The sequence below is a fragment of the Nipponia nippon genome, unplaced genomic scaffold, assembly GCF_047370975.1.
Source record: "Nipponia nippon isolate SJK-2023a ecotype South Korea unplaced genomic scaffold, ASM4737097v1 scaffold_8, whole genome shotgun sequence".
NCBI classification, from domain to species: Eukaryota; Metazoa; Chordata; class Aves; order Pelecaniformes; family Threskiornithidae; genus Nipponia; species Nipponia nippon.
The window spans coordinates 39,885,459-39,902,437 of record NW_028262402.1 but is presented as its reverse complement, the minus strand read 5'-3'; the positions used below and the strand labels follow the sequence as shown (position 1 = coordinate 39,902,437).

Genomic DNA, 16,979 nt, shown 5'->3' with positions numbered 1-16,979 from the left:
AATGCCAGCACTGATCATAAGCTTTTATACTTGCACAGCATAATAAAAATAAAATTTAAATAAAATAATTAAAAATTATTTTAAGAAATACAAAAATGGTAGCTATCTGCTTAGCAACATTAGCTAGCTGGAAGTTGTGCAGAGCGGATACAAAATCCTCTGATTTTCTACTTACAACTTAATACCAAAACTAGCACAGTTACTGTAACTGTGTAACTGAAAGCTTTCTCCCAGTGCATACAGAAGAGAATTCGTGCTGGAGGAGAGGAAGGAACAAAGCGCCTGCAAAGACAAACCACCTACACTAAGTTACTGCTACTGAGAAACAAGGCCATAGTTAGATGTACAGTTCACCTCTTTTACCAGGAGTGGAGCTTGAGTGCTTTGGACATTTGTGTGGAACTTCTGTGTGTCTGTAATTCCCATATATGTCGCTTGCACATCCACAGATTAACTCTGCAGCACACTCAAAAAGGGTCCCATGCTCCATGACCTGCTCAAACCTAGCAAATTCTACATATTTTAGATGTGTCTGATCCACTGAATGTGTGGACCAGCCCTGCAGTATACCAAGAGTATGTTCAGTATATCTTAAAGATGATGATGCTGAACCCACTTGCAGGAGTTCTCACAGCCCTGCTTCTACCTAGGATGCCTGTAGGCCTGTCAGACATGCGAAGGAGGTGAATTCAGAGAGATCCCAATTCTACCATTTATGCAGGGCTGTATTGCCAACAATATGTGTCTGTGTGGTTCCTGCTGGCATACACAGACAGAAGGAGTAACAACTGCACACTGTTTTGATCTGTCTTCTTAAAAAATGAAGCTACTGGTGAAGTCCTGAAGGAAGCTGCAAGGACACATACCTTCATAAGTGGTACTTGTATCCATCTTGGCGCTGGGGATATATCTCGTCACACAGGGGAGGCATGGAGGTACTTGAGAGGTAGTGTAGGAGTTATAATCTTGTTTATAAGTGGAGGTCAAATCCATACTCTCATCACTCTTGATATGCTTTTCAGGTGGTTTAAGTTTCCGTGGCAACACTTCATGAGCTATGTAATCTCTCCTGTGAAGAACAATTTTCATTATGTCTTTTGTCTTAAGGGAAAAAAATTATGTTCATTTTTCTGGACACACAAAGAAATTCATACTTCCTCTGATCTCCACAGCCTAAGAAAGTCTGGATAGGATACAGGCAGTTAATGAAACACACAAACCTTTCACATTTGGAAACCTGGACTCTGAAAAAGGAACTGAGGCGGCTCTGGACAACCTCAGGCAGGCCAGGTTCCTCCTTCCCTCCACCCAGTGAGGTTAACGGCCATACACAAAGCTATCTATCTCTGTTCTACAGTGGAGTTACACCAGAAGACATAACTCCTTTTAAAAACCCAATAATTACAGTAAGCTATCTAGTTTGTATGGGAAACATGAGAGAGGCAACAATAGCCTTCCCAGACAATACACGGTACAGCAGTTCAGCCCAGGATGGGGAGATAACAACAAAACAGTTTTACAGCAAAACACCAGCTGAGGAAAGAATCAGCTTTGTCTCAGGTACCACTAAAAAAGCTATTTTAAGATACTGGAGTAATGTTACTTAACTCCAATAAAACATTACAGAAACAAGACGGAGAAGAAAAGAACATCACTATCTGGCCTTCACTAACCTGAACCTATTTCACTGCCCACATCCTTTGGTACAGGGCAGAGAGTGTGCTGACTGACACCAGCAAATTCAGTCTCTAGGCTCAGAGTACTTTTCCACTGGTGTGCAGATCTGTTTACACCATTGGCAGTCGGCCAGGAGAAACGGTCAATACAGGAGCTATTCTAATATTAATATTGAACTTTACCTCTGGAGTGATGCTAAGTGGGCAAGAGCCTGAGCATCTGAATATATTTTATTAGTTAATGTATCTTAGCAAATAAACAAGGTTCTCAAAAGTCTGTGTGGAGCTGAAGGGAAGAGAATTCACATTGCAAAGTATGAAGCATAGGGGTAAAACCAGAAATGCATTAGTAAAAAAAAGCCCAAGAGCATCAAGAGGTGCCTATGTAGGTGTCACACATATTGTAGCTCCTTGGCATACTTTTGTCAGCAATTTAAAGCCAACGCGTTTTTTAAGAGGAGCCAAGAAAAGACGTGCACAATACAACAGGCATGCGGCATCCTCAATAGCAAGAAGGGCTCAGTAACAGAAAGGGTTTTTGCCAAGCCACTCATGGTACGCTGCACAATCCCACATTTGAAACAGCCAAGCCTGTACCAGAGGCAAGTAACAGATCACAGGCAGGCAATTCTTCACCAGTGTGATCAAGGGTTTTCTGGCAGTGGGAGCAGTACCTTTTCCCACTCTGACTATTGCGATACAACAGAACCTGCAGTGGCGATTACAGAGGAGAGACTGATCTGCTGATAAATCAGTGGCAACCTGCATCTAAGATGCCATGAAAAATGGTACTGCTTGCAACTCCCAGACTTTATCAAGGGGGCTTGCTGTTGCAATATGACACGTAACACTCAGCGAAGGGTTATTAGAGAAGACTGGTGACAACTCAGTGTTTGCTGGCCTCGCGCTCCCTGCAGTTATTCTCATACACTCCATCAATTCATTCTCTCTTGAGTTTAGCCATACAGAACCAGAGCTTTTAGCAGTCCTCTAACTGGTAGTGGCACTTTTCCAGTAGGCATTGATACTTTCATGCTAGGTGTATTTTCTTACCAGTGATGCCCAGAGGACAGCAAGACTTGCAATCCGATGGCTAACTGTTCAGGCTCTGTTTTTTTTCCTCTTACAAGGGCAGGCAAGTTTTACGTATTTGGTAGAGTGCATGCTCTGAAGAAGCAAGTATAAGTAGTTTCTGCACTTTCTTACTAGTCTGCTTTTCAGAAGTTGTACTAAACTCAAGGAGTAACAGTTACTGCGGGAATCACTAGCCTTGTTTGAGCAAGGATAGTTTTGCTGATTGAACAGGAAGTTTCTAAGGACTCCTTGACAGGGGTGGCTGCCCCTCCTCGACTGACTTAAGAGGACAATAATGAGCCCAGGATTTAGCTATAGGCAGACACGAAGACATCTAGCTGCTTTGTCTCATGCTAGACATGGAAGGCATATATACAAGTGAAGTCTGCTCTTTGAAACCCTCTGATCCTTTTGGATGTTGCTGAAAACTCCTACGTAGACAGAGGCGTCCCAAATGTAGGTCAAGCATTTCAGACTTCATCAGCCACATTTGTGATTTAAATTGACAACTCTTAAAAAGGCACAGGTAGGGGAAGGAGTTGGCAGAGCTTCCATGTCAGGATGAGGACAAATGGGTCGTGTTAGCTGTTAAGACTTTATTAATAGCCATTGACATCTCCCAGGTCTCCAATTCAGTTTAGCAAAGGCAAGAGTGATGTCGCTCATGACTGTGCCTGTGATGACCAAGGAAGTAAACATCAAGATCAGGCAGCAGTCACTGTTTGAGGAAAGGGAAGCTCTCAGATTCATATTAAAGAATCAGATTCCTATTTTTTATGAGTTTCTTCTGTGGACAAGCTCTTGGCACATCACTCTGCCAGCAGCAGGGAAGAGCCTCAGAAGTTACTTCCATCAGGGAAATGGGCACAGTGCGAATGTGAGGACTTCTGCCGAACACCAACACTGAGCAACAACATAGCTGAGAAGCAGAAACAGTCCAGCAATCCACAGTGGCTGTCTTGAGGAAAACACCCACACTCCCCTTCCAATCATCAAGGTCTATCTTATTCACACCTCCTTGGAAACCAGTCATTCACATTACAGTGTAAAAACTGCCACACAAAACACACACAAAAAAGAAAAATACTCCTCCAATATCATCCATACTTTCCCAGACAACATTTCTGCTTGTTTCCCAGAAGCCTTCCGAAAACAGAAAGTGAGCAAAAGCCAAGACCATGATTGTGCTTCTATGTCCCATATATTCTCTGATCAGATCACATCTCACCCTCCAGGAAGTGCAAGAAAAATAGCTGCTTGCCTCCACTACAGCAACCGGCTTCAGACCTTCATCCCTCCTTCACAGAGCCCTCATGAGTGTTTGTACAACCTCAACGTTATTCTCTTCAGGCTGCCCTTGTGAAAACCAATCATTTATCTTTTCTCCGTTACCCATCTCTCACACACACATTATCTAAGTCACAGTCCTCAGTCACTTTCACTGTTTTTCATACTTTGTAGTTGAGATGCCTTCCATGGATATCTGCGCCATCTTGTATGGTTCCTTTGGCTTAAATGAGCCTCTGGGAAGAGTGATGGCATAAAGGGGGTATCGCTCCATGTACTCTGACAGCATGCATGGCTTCTCACTGTTCTCATAGGGCCTGGTGGGCAGGTGTGGACAATGGTGACATCTGCAAGGGAAAAATGCAGCACAGGAGTTAGTGACTTACAGGCAGCTGATTAATAATACCTCATTGTATAAGTTGGCTGCAGATTGCAACTACGAAATAGTGGATAAGCGAGCATTGCAATGACTGCTACAGCTTTGATCATTTAAAGTGCAAAAGCATAACCCGCACAAAGAAAGGGTTGTTTCTGTCTACTACTAAAGCTCACAGTCAAAAAAGTCTGTGAAGCCAACAAAAACAGCCTAGGAAAAGCAAGTTCACCTAGATGAAGAAAAAAGTAATTTAATCTGAGATACAGCCAAGTGTGTTGTATTGTGCTGGACTAGAAACTCTATTTAATGTCCCTTTTGTTCCATTTCTCATAAACTCATTGTCCTACTTTGCCCACACATTGAGCTCACTTGTGTTGACAAGTGAACAAAAGAGTAACAGTTCAGGAGTCTCTATTCACTCACACTTGGGCAGCACTGCTCTGCCCAGCTCTCTTTCTGAAAGCAATTAAGTCTGGATACTGCAAGACCTCTCCATAATGTGCACCAAAACAAGGGCAGCAAGAACAAACTGATTTTCTGAGGAAGCTCCCTCCTGACTGAAACTAAAATGCCATCATGGATCGTCCATCATTGGTGACCTCCTTCTTTCCACATTGGCACCAGGCCAGAGCACTGTGGGCAAGGCTCATGCTGTCAAAAAGATGTTTGAGATCCCACCCTCAGATTTCTTCCCAGAGACATAACAGTTTATGTCCCTTTCTGGTTTAAGTCAAACCCACCAGAATCAATGTGAAGGCTGCTGATTAAGGACTTCAGGAACCAGCCTACAGGAATTACAGTGAGAGAAGGAGGCCTCTGGTTTTATGTCTCATACATCATTCCTGCCAAAGTCAGAGTGTTCCCTACTGGATGTATGTTTTCCAGTGCTACATCTAGTCCAGTGCTGAATCACTCATTTGAAAGGACTTCTATACTTAACGAAGTCCCTGTTAAATTAAATGTTGAGTACTCTAGGATCAGTGGTTGCCTGATTACCTAAATTTACACAGATGATAACGTCTGGTCTGCATTCAAGGGTACACCTTCATATACTGAATCATTTTCCAAACTAGCATAAGAGGGAAGAAGGGCCCAGAGCGCTCAAATAAAATTCAGCATCTTTTTGACAAGCCAGTTTCTCATTTGGATTACAAATCCTTCTGTGAAATCATAAATCGGGAGGAGTCCTAGTAGATTCATTTTTGCCTTAGAGAAGTTTTGAGTTTAGACCCAAAGGGAGTCTTTACAGGGAGTAAGGCAGACTGTCCCTGTCAGTTAACATATTAGAAGAAATGGTGGAAATTTCAGGGTGGAAATCTCAAAAAAAAAAAAAGAAAAAAAAAAAAAAGAGATGTCCCACTCTCTTAGGAACCTTATAAAATTCCAGCTTTCATGTAACTGGAGGAGCGCTAAACAGGAAAATGAAAAAAAGATAAATATGGTCACTCTTGCTGGTCCACGTGACCTTGCTGGAATGGATTTTGTAACAAAAAGCTTTCAAACACAGGCTGCACTGACACTTTCTGGCCACATTTGTGGTCTTCCAACGTTCCTAGGAATTATTCCTCATTCTCTAAGGGAAAAAGATCTGCCTATTTTTTCGACTTCAAATCTGCTGGCTTCACACCACCCCTAAGTGTACTTTCATCCCTCTACGCTCTTAAGGTCTATGACGCAGTAAGCTAGTCTTCAGCTTGGCTTTGGAGTGTGTTGATGAGGCCCTTATGTTAGCTTTTTATGGTAAAACTGCACTCACATTGGAGTGGGGGAAATAGCTATACTACCTAGTTCATCATGGCCCTGCATACAGTGCAGACACTGGCCAGCAGTAGCACTTTGCAAGTAAGGAATAGCTGATCAGGAACAAATTAATGACACTTCACTAATACCATCAGTTAGTATCCCATTACAGCTTAGCTGCACAGACAGGGTTTGGAGGGGCTCGCTTGTGACACCGTCGTTCCCAAGCGGTCCAGAGCAGAGCCATAGTGCAGCTCCCTGCCCATACCAGGCAGGCTCTCTGCTGCAGGCATGTTACCCTGCATCCTGATGGATGCAGACAGAGTCCTGCACTGGCCCAGTAGCACTGTTGGCACTGGGGAAGGTGAGAGGTCCTGTGGATCAGCAGGACAAGGGTGGGTAATGCAGGTACCTCTCCAGAGACCCCACAGGAGCAGGCAGGGAACAACAGCTTGTGGAATCTGTTTTTCTCCTTGCAGACATTGCTGGCAGTGTGAATGCTGGGGGACTTCTTAACAGCCCAGGATGAGAAAAAGGACAGGATCTCCTGCAGATAGCAGCAGCCCCAGGCTGCCAAGCTCTTTGCCCTACGATGAAGTTAAACCTTCAGCATGATCTGGCAACACAGGTGGCTTTACACCTCAACTATTTACAGACTCTTCATATGTATAATTCTGCTTTCTTTGTTGAACTTCAGAGTGCACAACAACAGAATGAGGTATTTCAGAGTTAGCTCTTGGGAAAAGTACTTTCACACAAATAAATCCCTCCTGACAGGGCAGAGAAGTAAACCTGAATGTTTTGTCTTCTTTTATTTCACACTAAATTGTGATGTATGCCCACAGATTTTATAGTAACACTCAATGTATTACAGACTATGAGCAGAAAATGATCCTCAGTGATAATTCATCATCAATATATGATACTATAAAAGGTTTGCTTCTGCATCCAGAGACATGTCCCTGAAAATGTTTTTTGCTAGAGACTAATGTAAATAACAGAGTAAGACTCTTAAGAAGAAGGAGTGGAACAATGCTAGACTTTGAGATTTGCTGCACTTTACTACTCCTTCTGGCACGATAAATATTTATAAAACAACTGCATGATTCTTCAGTACTGAAGTCACTGCTGTGTGACTGCAGCAAGTCAGCACATTAATGTCAGAGCTAAACAGTTAAAATTGCTGTACAAATGTTTCGATACTTCAGCTGTCTAACTGTACCCTATTTTCGAAAAGCTGATGAGACCTAAATTTTGATATTTGTTATGCTTGCTTGCTTAGTTATTGGGGGTTTTTGGCTAATTCTACTCTGATTTTCACTTGTGCAAATTACACTTTACTTGATTGAGGTCAAGAATTATGGAAGAACAGCAGAGTCTTTGAGGGTAAAAAGAATACAAGTCACCTGCTTCAAAGGAATTGGGTTCATCTAACCAGAAGCTGAGATGAAACGTGAACCATTTATCAGCTTACATTAAATACTTGTTAAAACCAGGAAGGACAACCTGGAGCCACAGTTTCGGACCAGAGTTCAGGATGTTTGAATTCACTTTCTGCTTTCACCACAGTCTCCCTGACCAGCACAGCTCTCTGCCAACTAACAATAAAATATAGCCTTCTCCAAAGGAGAAAGAATCCTGTAAGATTTATGCATTTCTCAAGATAAGCTTCTCAGACTTTTTAAATGTCTGTGACTAATAATAAAACATTATCACAGTGGGTTTAAAACGCAGTGGAATGGTAAGAAAGGTGTACTATTAAAATCTTAATTTATCCCAGTTATGTGGCTTACTACAGGTAATTACTGTCCGTAAAGGTCATGAATGCCATGGGATTACTGCTTGAGAGAAAAAACATGAGGCTTAGAAATGGCTGAACTGTCGTTCAGGAGAATTTAGTTTTCCCTTGTAAAAAACATAGGTCCTCAGACTAGCTTTCACAGGAAAAAGCAACATCTCCTCAGCCACATAATCTACTTCTTATACCATCTCTAATTTCCATGAGTGGTCAGATTAAGTCAATATTATAGAAAACTCTAGTTTAGGTGGAATAATGATGCCGTCCAAGGAAAGACAGGGATCTAAAAATGTGCCAAAGAACTAGGGCAGGCTCTAAGAGCAGGAACTGATTGCCAACAGTCAGGCTGCAAAGAAAATCACTGACATTGTGTCTTTTTTCATGCAAATCTCTTCTCTTCCAAGCAATGGAGATGCAATCAGAGGTCCAGCTACCTGATTGAGTTACAAAAGCATGGATGACAGATTAGATGTTTGTGAAGGGAAGAAGAGCATCCATGTACAAAGTATCAAATATTGAATATGGTAAAAATATCAGGAAAATGAAAACACATTGTGGACAGGGGCATATGGAAAGTACAAGGTTCTGCTTTTAGATGGTTAATGGGTTTGAAACAAAAAGTAAATGCATAATAAAAGCAAGAGATCCCTTGAGAGAAGCTTGAAGTCCCTGTGATCATAATAGTACAAAAAATATTAATCTGAAACCTTCAGAAGGTTAACTGTAATTCCCACACAGATCAGAAGATTTTTTCTTTGTGTCATATCACAATGCTGAACTCTGGATGCCAAACTTCACCTTTTCCCCAACACATACATTCAGCAAATGGTCAGATGGATCAGTAATCACCTCAAAAGTGACAGTGGAGAAAGAGAGGTTTGACACATTTGAATGCATATGGTCTTCACTGTGATTTCACACAAAAGTTTAACAAAAGAGAAACATATATTTCTACATTTATAGTGTTCATCAGTGCCAAAAGAATGAAATATACAATTACTCGGTCTTTCAAATTCACCCTCATCAGAATGCCACCACTGGGAAACCAGGGCAGCTGGGAGGAGGACAGTACCCTGGAAGAGGACGAAACCCTTGGGTTGTGTCCAAATAACTGCGGTTGTGTCCCTTTCAAAAGCTGCACAAAGTCATCATGGTCATTCTTCTTCAGTGACCTAGTGAACTCTGAGCAAGGCTCTATATTAAGCTCACTATAGTCCTTATGGCAACCCTTGCCTTTATTCACACTTTTTATCTTGTTTTCTCCATGTGCAACCAAGAAAAGAAAATCTTTGATATAATCTTCCTACTAATCTCATCTCAGATAACCCTCAATGAACAAGAATTGTACTGTTTCTTCACATTGTCATTAATAAGATTTAGGTATTACTGATACAGTTTAGAGGGCTTTGTTGACTTACCTGTATTTCAGTACCTGAAGGTTCACAAGAGATAATTTGCAGAAATAAATACTATCTTCCTACCTCGTTCATACATGTCCTCTTTGAAATAACGTAAGCAAAGATTAATATTGACTCATTTAAAACAGAAAGTATAGCAAGTAGAAAGGAAGTCTTAAAGATCCCCCCCACTGTCATTAATCCAAACAACAACTGTGCAAAACCAAGCAATCATGCAGATTGAGTTGCTCTTTTATGTTGTCACAGTTCACTCATCCTAGCTAAATGCAGCAGACATGGAGAAAGTGATGCCAAAACTCAGTTTCAGGGGTCCCAGGGACAGTCATGGCAAAAGCACACGGTAAACATTTGTGGCTGCATTACTTTTGGCAGCTGACCCAAGACATTAGCAAAAGGAAGGTCCAAACAGTCCAGTAACTTCAGTAAATTATTTATGGAAACAGTATCCTTTGAAATTGGAATATGCTTTTAACAGGAAACAGGTAGATATGCATGACCTGGGATACTAAATTTGGGTGGTAATGGGTTTAGCTTTCACAAAACGAATACAGCAATTTATCTGTGCCCTCCAACCAAGAACAAAGTTTAATACCCCTCTCCCCCAAGAGAGCAGACAAAGTGTAATTAGACCTGTCATGAAGTACCATAAGGCCATCCTCACTGCAAGCCTGAGAGCTCTCAGATTTCAGCATGTTAACACAATTGCTGCAGAACACATTTTACACAAACTCATTATGATGGATTTTCTGACTCACTAAAGCAAGACTTGGTGAGGTCTGTCCTTGTGTGTGCACACCCACTGCACCTAACCAGCAATGATGGAGCAAATACCAATTTCTTTTACATCTTAGCTTGTATAGCACTACCATAGACCAAGTAGAGGTGCACACTTGATATTTATCTGAGATGAGACAGAACGCTAGAAAGGTATTTCAGGTAACTAAAAAACTAAGAGATTTACATATCAGTCCTCGGAGAATTCATCCGTAAGCCACAAAGATTAACCGCTTTGAGTAGACAATGTTGTTTCTGTATGTGAAACAAGGAGTCTGAATGTTTAATGTCAATAATGTTACTGCAGACAAATGCCAACAAGCTCTGCCTGTGCTTAGGATGCAGACGAGGTCAGTAAACCCTGAGTGGGATGAAGGGGGAAGGGACAACACAGTAACAACTTATCCACTCTAGTGCTGAATGGCTCAACTGCATTAAAGGCTTGCAGGGCTATTAGGGAGTGGAAAACAACACCTTTAAAAGAACGATCATTCCATAGGGAGACATCGAATGAAAGAAGACAACATCCTTTCTAGACTGATGACTATCAAGAGCTGATTGTACAGATGACAGGCATCATTAGATGTCATGTTTTCTGCTTGCACATTCACACTCTACAGGAACAAATTTCACACAAATAACTATATTAGAAGCTTGGAGAAATTAATAAAATCTTGTTGATTTAGATACCACATAGGCCGCAAGACTGGTGGCCAAAAGAAAGACTGCAATTAAGGGCATCAAAGAAAGGAATGAGGGAATGAATGAGTACTGAAGATATTATGGTACTTCTGGTGTGCCTGCTGAAATGCTAGGGAATGGATTACGTAGATTAATTGTGCCATCCTTCCTTACTCTGAAATATACCAATCATATAATACCTCAGGTGTCAGTAACATAGTACATCTAGAGTGAAGAATGATTTAGCATAAAACAATCATCAGGTTCTTCTGGATAGATGGCTATCAGTCCTTGCAGAGATGATGGACAGTTAGAAAAAACAAGTACGCCCACACCTGTTGAGGTCAGGAATAGAAAATAGTAACATACATCTAATGAATTAATTGCCCTCTGGCTGCAGACAGGAAACAAAGACAGGCACCCATTCCCCTATGCTGCCCATTCCTTGTTTGTTCAAAAGTCCAGGATACGGCAATGCTATGCCAAAAAATGGAAAACATGTATCCCCATGAAGGAGCTGTTGAACCAAAGTTTATTCAATGTCAGTACCCATAAACATGTGACATCTTAAATGGAAAGATTGTTCTTTTACAAATGTGAAGCAAAAGCAAATCCCTCAACCCAAGCTCCCCAATTCTGAACTCCCCTGGACTTTCCCTTTGGATACAGACATCATGGCTGGCCTCTACATAATAGGGAGCTGAGGCAAAATCTTGGCTATCTAAGCATCACAAAGATTTAAGAAAATTTAGATTTAATTCAAATGTTGAGCACTTCAGTTCTAAATAGAAAAATCTGCTAGACTTCTACTAATTGCTCCTAGTCCGGCTAATAGTTTGCTGTATATACTCAAATGAAGGAAAGTACAGTCCAGCTGAGTGATGGGGAGAAAAAAGAAGTAGGGAAATAATGGAGAGTGCTGAAACATCCGTGAAAACAAAGGAACCTAAGTTGTCTAAAAAAGTGCACAAGTTTCTCAATAATGAGGTCCAAAGTTGCTCTCCTTCACACCATTGCAAAGTGAGCGTAAGCCCACAAAGCCATCTGAGGCATGACAGCAGTATATAAACTATCATAAATTAGATGTAAATTAGTCCACCTCTCATTAAAGAAAATGGCGAAATAGATATACAAGTACTCAGGAAATACGGACAGAGAAGGGTTTGAGAGTAAAATTGAGTGTTTAAATAAGCTTTTTAATAATTTCTGAGATGTGAATTCATCAATTTCAAATGGAAAATGTCTCCCTAAATTAACAGCTGTTGCCTTTACCTCCGCTGAGATGGACCATGCTGGAAAATGAGAACAGAAGGTGTTATTCAGAGCTGGAATGGTGTGCCTCCCATTTGATCTTGAGAAGCTCCTGTGTATCTAGCGCAAGCTGCTCAACAAGGTTCCTCTTGAGGAAAAAAATGAAAATATTGTATCTCAGCTCACAGGTTTTCCGCCAGTGAATCTCACTTAACTTGCACCTCCACCCCACCCCCCCAAAAAAATAAGATTAGCATTGTCTTATTTCTACCAGAGGAGGCAAAACCAAGACTAAGCGATGCCACAGAGGCTGCCAAAGGAGACTGTATTCAATCCAGTGGCTGCTGAATTCTGGCTCCATCTGTGTCTGGGCCATGTGCCCTGCAGGTTGTGCTTCCTGCCCTAGCACTACACCAGAAGAATGCAGCAATACAGACTTTTTACCAATAACCGAGTAAAAAAAAAAAGAGGGACCCAAAAGAAGGAGCCAAACACAGTTACCATTTGTTCAGTAGAAAAAGGACACTGATGTGAATGACAGCAAGCTCATGTTATCTTAGCCTCTGCCTCCAGACTGGCTAAAGAAGTGCTCTCCTTCCAATCAGAAGGGCTAACAGTCCAGTCATGAAAATGATGCGGCCATTGCTACTTCAAAGACACACAAGTCTAAACCAGAAGTCATGCTGTATAACTATGCTTTAATGGCAGGTATCTCCCTCAAAGGTTAGAGCCAGGACAGAAACCTCTGCAAAATGAGAGGCAGGGTTCTCAAGAGAGGATTTTCTGTGAAAGCTTATGGACTTGTTCTTACTTCAAATTAGGTCTACTTTACCTTATTCCATGACACAGAGGAGGAAGAAAACTTTTCTGAGCAGAAGACTGAATTTCCTGTGTCTGAAATAACAGGATGCCTGCACTGAACTGTATCTTCGAGCGTTTCTTTACTACAGATACAGGAAGAAAACTGTGCTACACATGGAGACTTCTTTGACACCTATACTAGAGCCTTTCAAGTCCAGTGTGAGAAACCTACTCCGTATTTTATAAAAGAGTGTCAGTTGCTGCCACACCAAATAGGATATAACAGACAAGCAACAGTCTTTAAAAACCTTTCATCTGAAGATATGCATTGATAGAAACCACTGTGAACTGCGGTTTTGGACTGAAACTGCCAGAACTGATCTCAGAATCGGTGCAGAAATTCATTTCTACATACCACGCCTTCTGGATACTGGAGAAAAAAGCAGCACCAAAGCAGAAGCAAACATCCCAGCTTTCAAGAACAGTAAGAAGGAAGACCCTGCTAATTACAGGCCTGTCAGTCTCCCAGCGGGATTTCCCAGAGCTCAGTTTTAGGGTCAGTGCTCTTTAATGATTTTATAAATGATCTGGACAAAGGAGTTGAATGTACATTAAGTAAGTTTGCCGATGATACTAAACTAGGAGGACCTGTGGACTCCCCTGAGGGTAGAGAGGCCTTCCAGAGAGATCTGGATAGACTAGAGAGCTGGGCAATCATCAACCATGTGAAATTTAACAAAAGCAAGTGCCAGATTCTTCACCTGGGATGGGGTAATCTTGGTTATACACACAAATTGGGGGACGAGAGGCTGCAGAGAAGCCCCACAGGAAGAGATCTGGGGGTTTGGGTTGGTGGCAAGTTGAATATGAGTCAACAGTGTGCCGTGGCAGCCAAAAGGGCTGACTGTGTCCTCAGGTGCATCAAGCACAGCATCTCTAGCCAGCTGAGGGAGGCGATTGTCCCACTCTACACTGCACTGGTTAGGCCCTACCTCCAGTACTGTGTGCAGTTTTGGGTGCCTCAATGTAAGGACATCAAACTATTGAGTGTGTCCAGAGGAGGGAGATCAAGACGGTGAAAGGCCTCCAGGGCAAGACTTATGAGGAGCGGCTGAGGTCACTTGGTTTGTTCAGCTTGGAGAAGAGAAGGCTGAGGGGTGATCTCATCACAGTCTACAACTTCCTCAAGTGGGGCAGCAGAGGGGAGGTGCTGATCTCCTCTCGCTGGTGACCAGCGATAGGACAGGAGGAAATGGAATGAAGCTGTGCCAGGGGAAGTTCAGATTGGACACTGGGAAAAGGTTCTTCACTGAGAGGGTGGTCAGTCACTGGAACAGGCTCCCCAGGGAAGTGGTCATGGCACCAAGCCTGTCAGAGTCCAAGGAGCATCTGGACAACACTCTTAAGTCATATGGTTTAGTTTTAGGTAGTCCCGCAATGAGCAGGGAGTTGGACACAATGATCCTCATGGGTCCCTTCCAACTTGAGATATTCTATGATCCTATGATTCCATGGAATTCCTCTACATCATGAGGGTAGCCTGAGTCCCTTCCCTCTGCCCACACATCCCACTTTTTCCTGTCTCACAGCGCCCTTCTTCTTTAGAAAGGAGAAATTCTCTGCCCAGCAATCTCTGATTCCTCACAGAATCTCATCCATTTTTTCAAACCTTGCCTCAAAACCTGCAGGCTACGTGCACTTCCACAAACCTGGCCTGGAGCCGGTGGGAATCCGTAAGGCAGGTGGAGTGGAGATTCAGCCCCAGAGTTTGCTCACTTTGCCTATGCCCTTCATTTTCATCCAGATTTGTTACTGCTTTAGCATGTTCTGTAAGCTTGGATGATTCACCTGACACAGCAGTGGGATGCTGTGCAACCTGTAAACATATGGACCACAGCCCAGTGTCCTCAAATTCAAGTAAGACTTAGAATATTTCTTTTTTGTAAAATAACTCCACCAATTAATTTCTCGGTTATAAAAAATGGGAATTGATTTCCATTGATTTTAGGGCAAAACAGTAATTTTGTTTAAGAGACAGCTGAAGAGGACTTTAAAAACTGCTATAGATTCAGAGAACCTGGAACAATATCTTCTACAGGTAATTTCGTTTTACATCAGTGAAATGAGGAGCTGTTGCTCTGCAGTCTGTAGATTTAAACCGGTGTACAACAGGAGTACTTGAGAGGGAAGTAAGGTCCTGTGTTCTTTTAACAGGACCGAAGCCTGGTGCCGTAGCAAAAAAATGAAGGCTTCTGCAAAACAATTTCCAAAAGCATGTTTTCACCCACTGCTCCAGCTTTCAGGAAGCATAAGATGAGCGCTGATAAAACTTTGCCAGAAGGTCTCCAACATCTGCTTGCTATGATCCATGTCATTTCTCATACACTTGGCATAATGCAAGCCAAGAAAGGAAAGAGGGGGGGGAATAAAGATATTTACAAACAACTCCCTCACTCCTACATTAAATTTGTCCCTCTCCATGCAAAAGGAAAGGTAGTTTTCCACTACTTCTACTTTTGTATTAAATTTACAATCTGAAGTGCTATGGAAAAGTCTGGTTAGCAACATGGCAATACAGTCTGACAATATAAACAGCATGGAAAGCTCATAAACTGCTCTAGGAGTCCATCTAGCTTAGAGAATTGCAGGCAAGTTTTGGCTAGCTGTTAAAAGAGACAATCACCTTGCTTTGCCAGGACGGAAGTTCTTAAGCCATAAAAAACCTTTTGATGGGAAAAAAGTCAAGCAGATTAAGTTATAGTTTAGGAAAAAATTAAGTTTCCTGTTGAACTATTCCCTGTATAAAAGAATTCCAGCCATGAGGAAGCTGTCAGAAATCCTGAAATTCTTAACAGATTTCCATTTCTGAAAATGGAAAAATGGACAGTCATTTTTCACTGCTGATAGGTGATGGGCTTCCATGTTTCCAGAGTTATAAATTACAAACACAATCAGCCCTTTTGGGGAGACATTAAGTCCATCCTTCCCTGTAGTAAAGGAGTACTTTACTACTAGTAGTAAACTAGTACTAGTAAACTACTACTACTAGTAAAGTAGTACTACAGTACTTCCCTGTAGTAGGAGTCCATCCTTCTCTGTAGTAAAATGCCTTTTGTATTTTCATCTGTTTTGTTAGACTTTTACCAGCTGTTAGTTTGAACTGGATCCTGAATTATCGACAGCTTTTCTTGGTGAACATTGTCTCATCCTAAGAAAAAAAAAAAAAATTAACCATAACTAAGAATAACTACCGTGTCTACACCTTGGATGGGTTCTGTCAACTGTGGAAAAAGCACACATTTCTGGTGAAAACTTTGAGCAGCGTCACTTTCTGCAAACAGATACACATACTTGACGTCAAACAGAACCTATTAACAGCAGGTTCATCATAGGGCCTCTAAGCAACAGACAAACAATGCTGTAGCTACTATCTCCTTGATTTTTTTAAAGTGTGGGAGTAGCAAGAGAAAAAATTGGAGACATATAAACCTTGTGTATAAATATATGATTTGGTTTCTACCATGATGTTTACATTGGATATCTATATTACTGTCGTATGTGGCTATTTATGCTCTAATGCTAAAAGCACACGTAACAGTTGATAGTCACTGTTACTATGCTCTTTATCAAGAACATTTCTATAAATCTCCCTGACAACTCTTTTTAAACCTTAATCAACTATTAAAATACGTTTCATGAGGCACAACGAACAACCAGAACTTCAGAAATTCTTTGCATATATCTCATCAAACAAATATGGAAATGGGTATGGAATTTAAAAAAAACTATATATTTTGGTAAGATATTTAGCTAGCATACGAGCTACCATTTTATCCCTTCTTAGAAATGGAGGGCAGCAAGTTTAGAACTCACAAAATACATTAGGACTATGAGTTCTTCTTCAATCACAAACCATTACTTTTAATGCAGGTACTGCACAAAAGTCAATACATTATGAAAGAGGTCATACTAGGTAATCACGTGTCCTTCTAGGCTTGAAATTTATTTACAAAGCTACTTAGGGGGTGCAGATACCTATATTCCCTTTGAAATCTGTTACCACAGGTTATTTGCCTTCAGTATTTAGAAGCTTTTTAAAAGAC

General features: G+C 41.5%; 1 protein-coding gene across 2 annotated transcripts in view; it reads right to left on the bottom strand.

Annotated features, from left to right (window-relative positions):
- Nucleotides 1–16,979, bottom strand: part of SAXO1 (stabilizer of axonemal microtubules 1) — a 36,651-nt gene that overhangs the window by 4,573 nt on the left and 15,099 nt on the right. For both annotated transcript variants that reach the window (XM_009461149.2, XM_087741370.1), the window contains exons 3-4: nt 4,205–4,384; nt 867–1,069 (exon numbers count right to left, since the gene is read on the bottom strand). In XM_009461149.2, the coding sequence (XP_009459424.2) occupies nt 867–1,069; nt 4,205–4,384 (383 nt within the window). The remainder of the gene's footprint in view (nt 1–866; nt 1,070–4,204; nt 4,385–16,979) is intronic.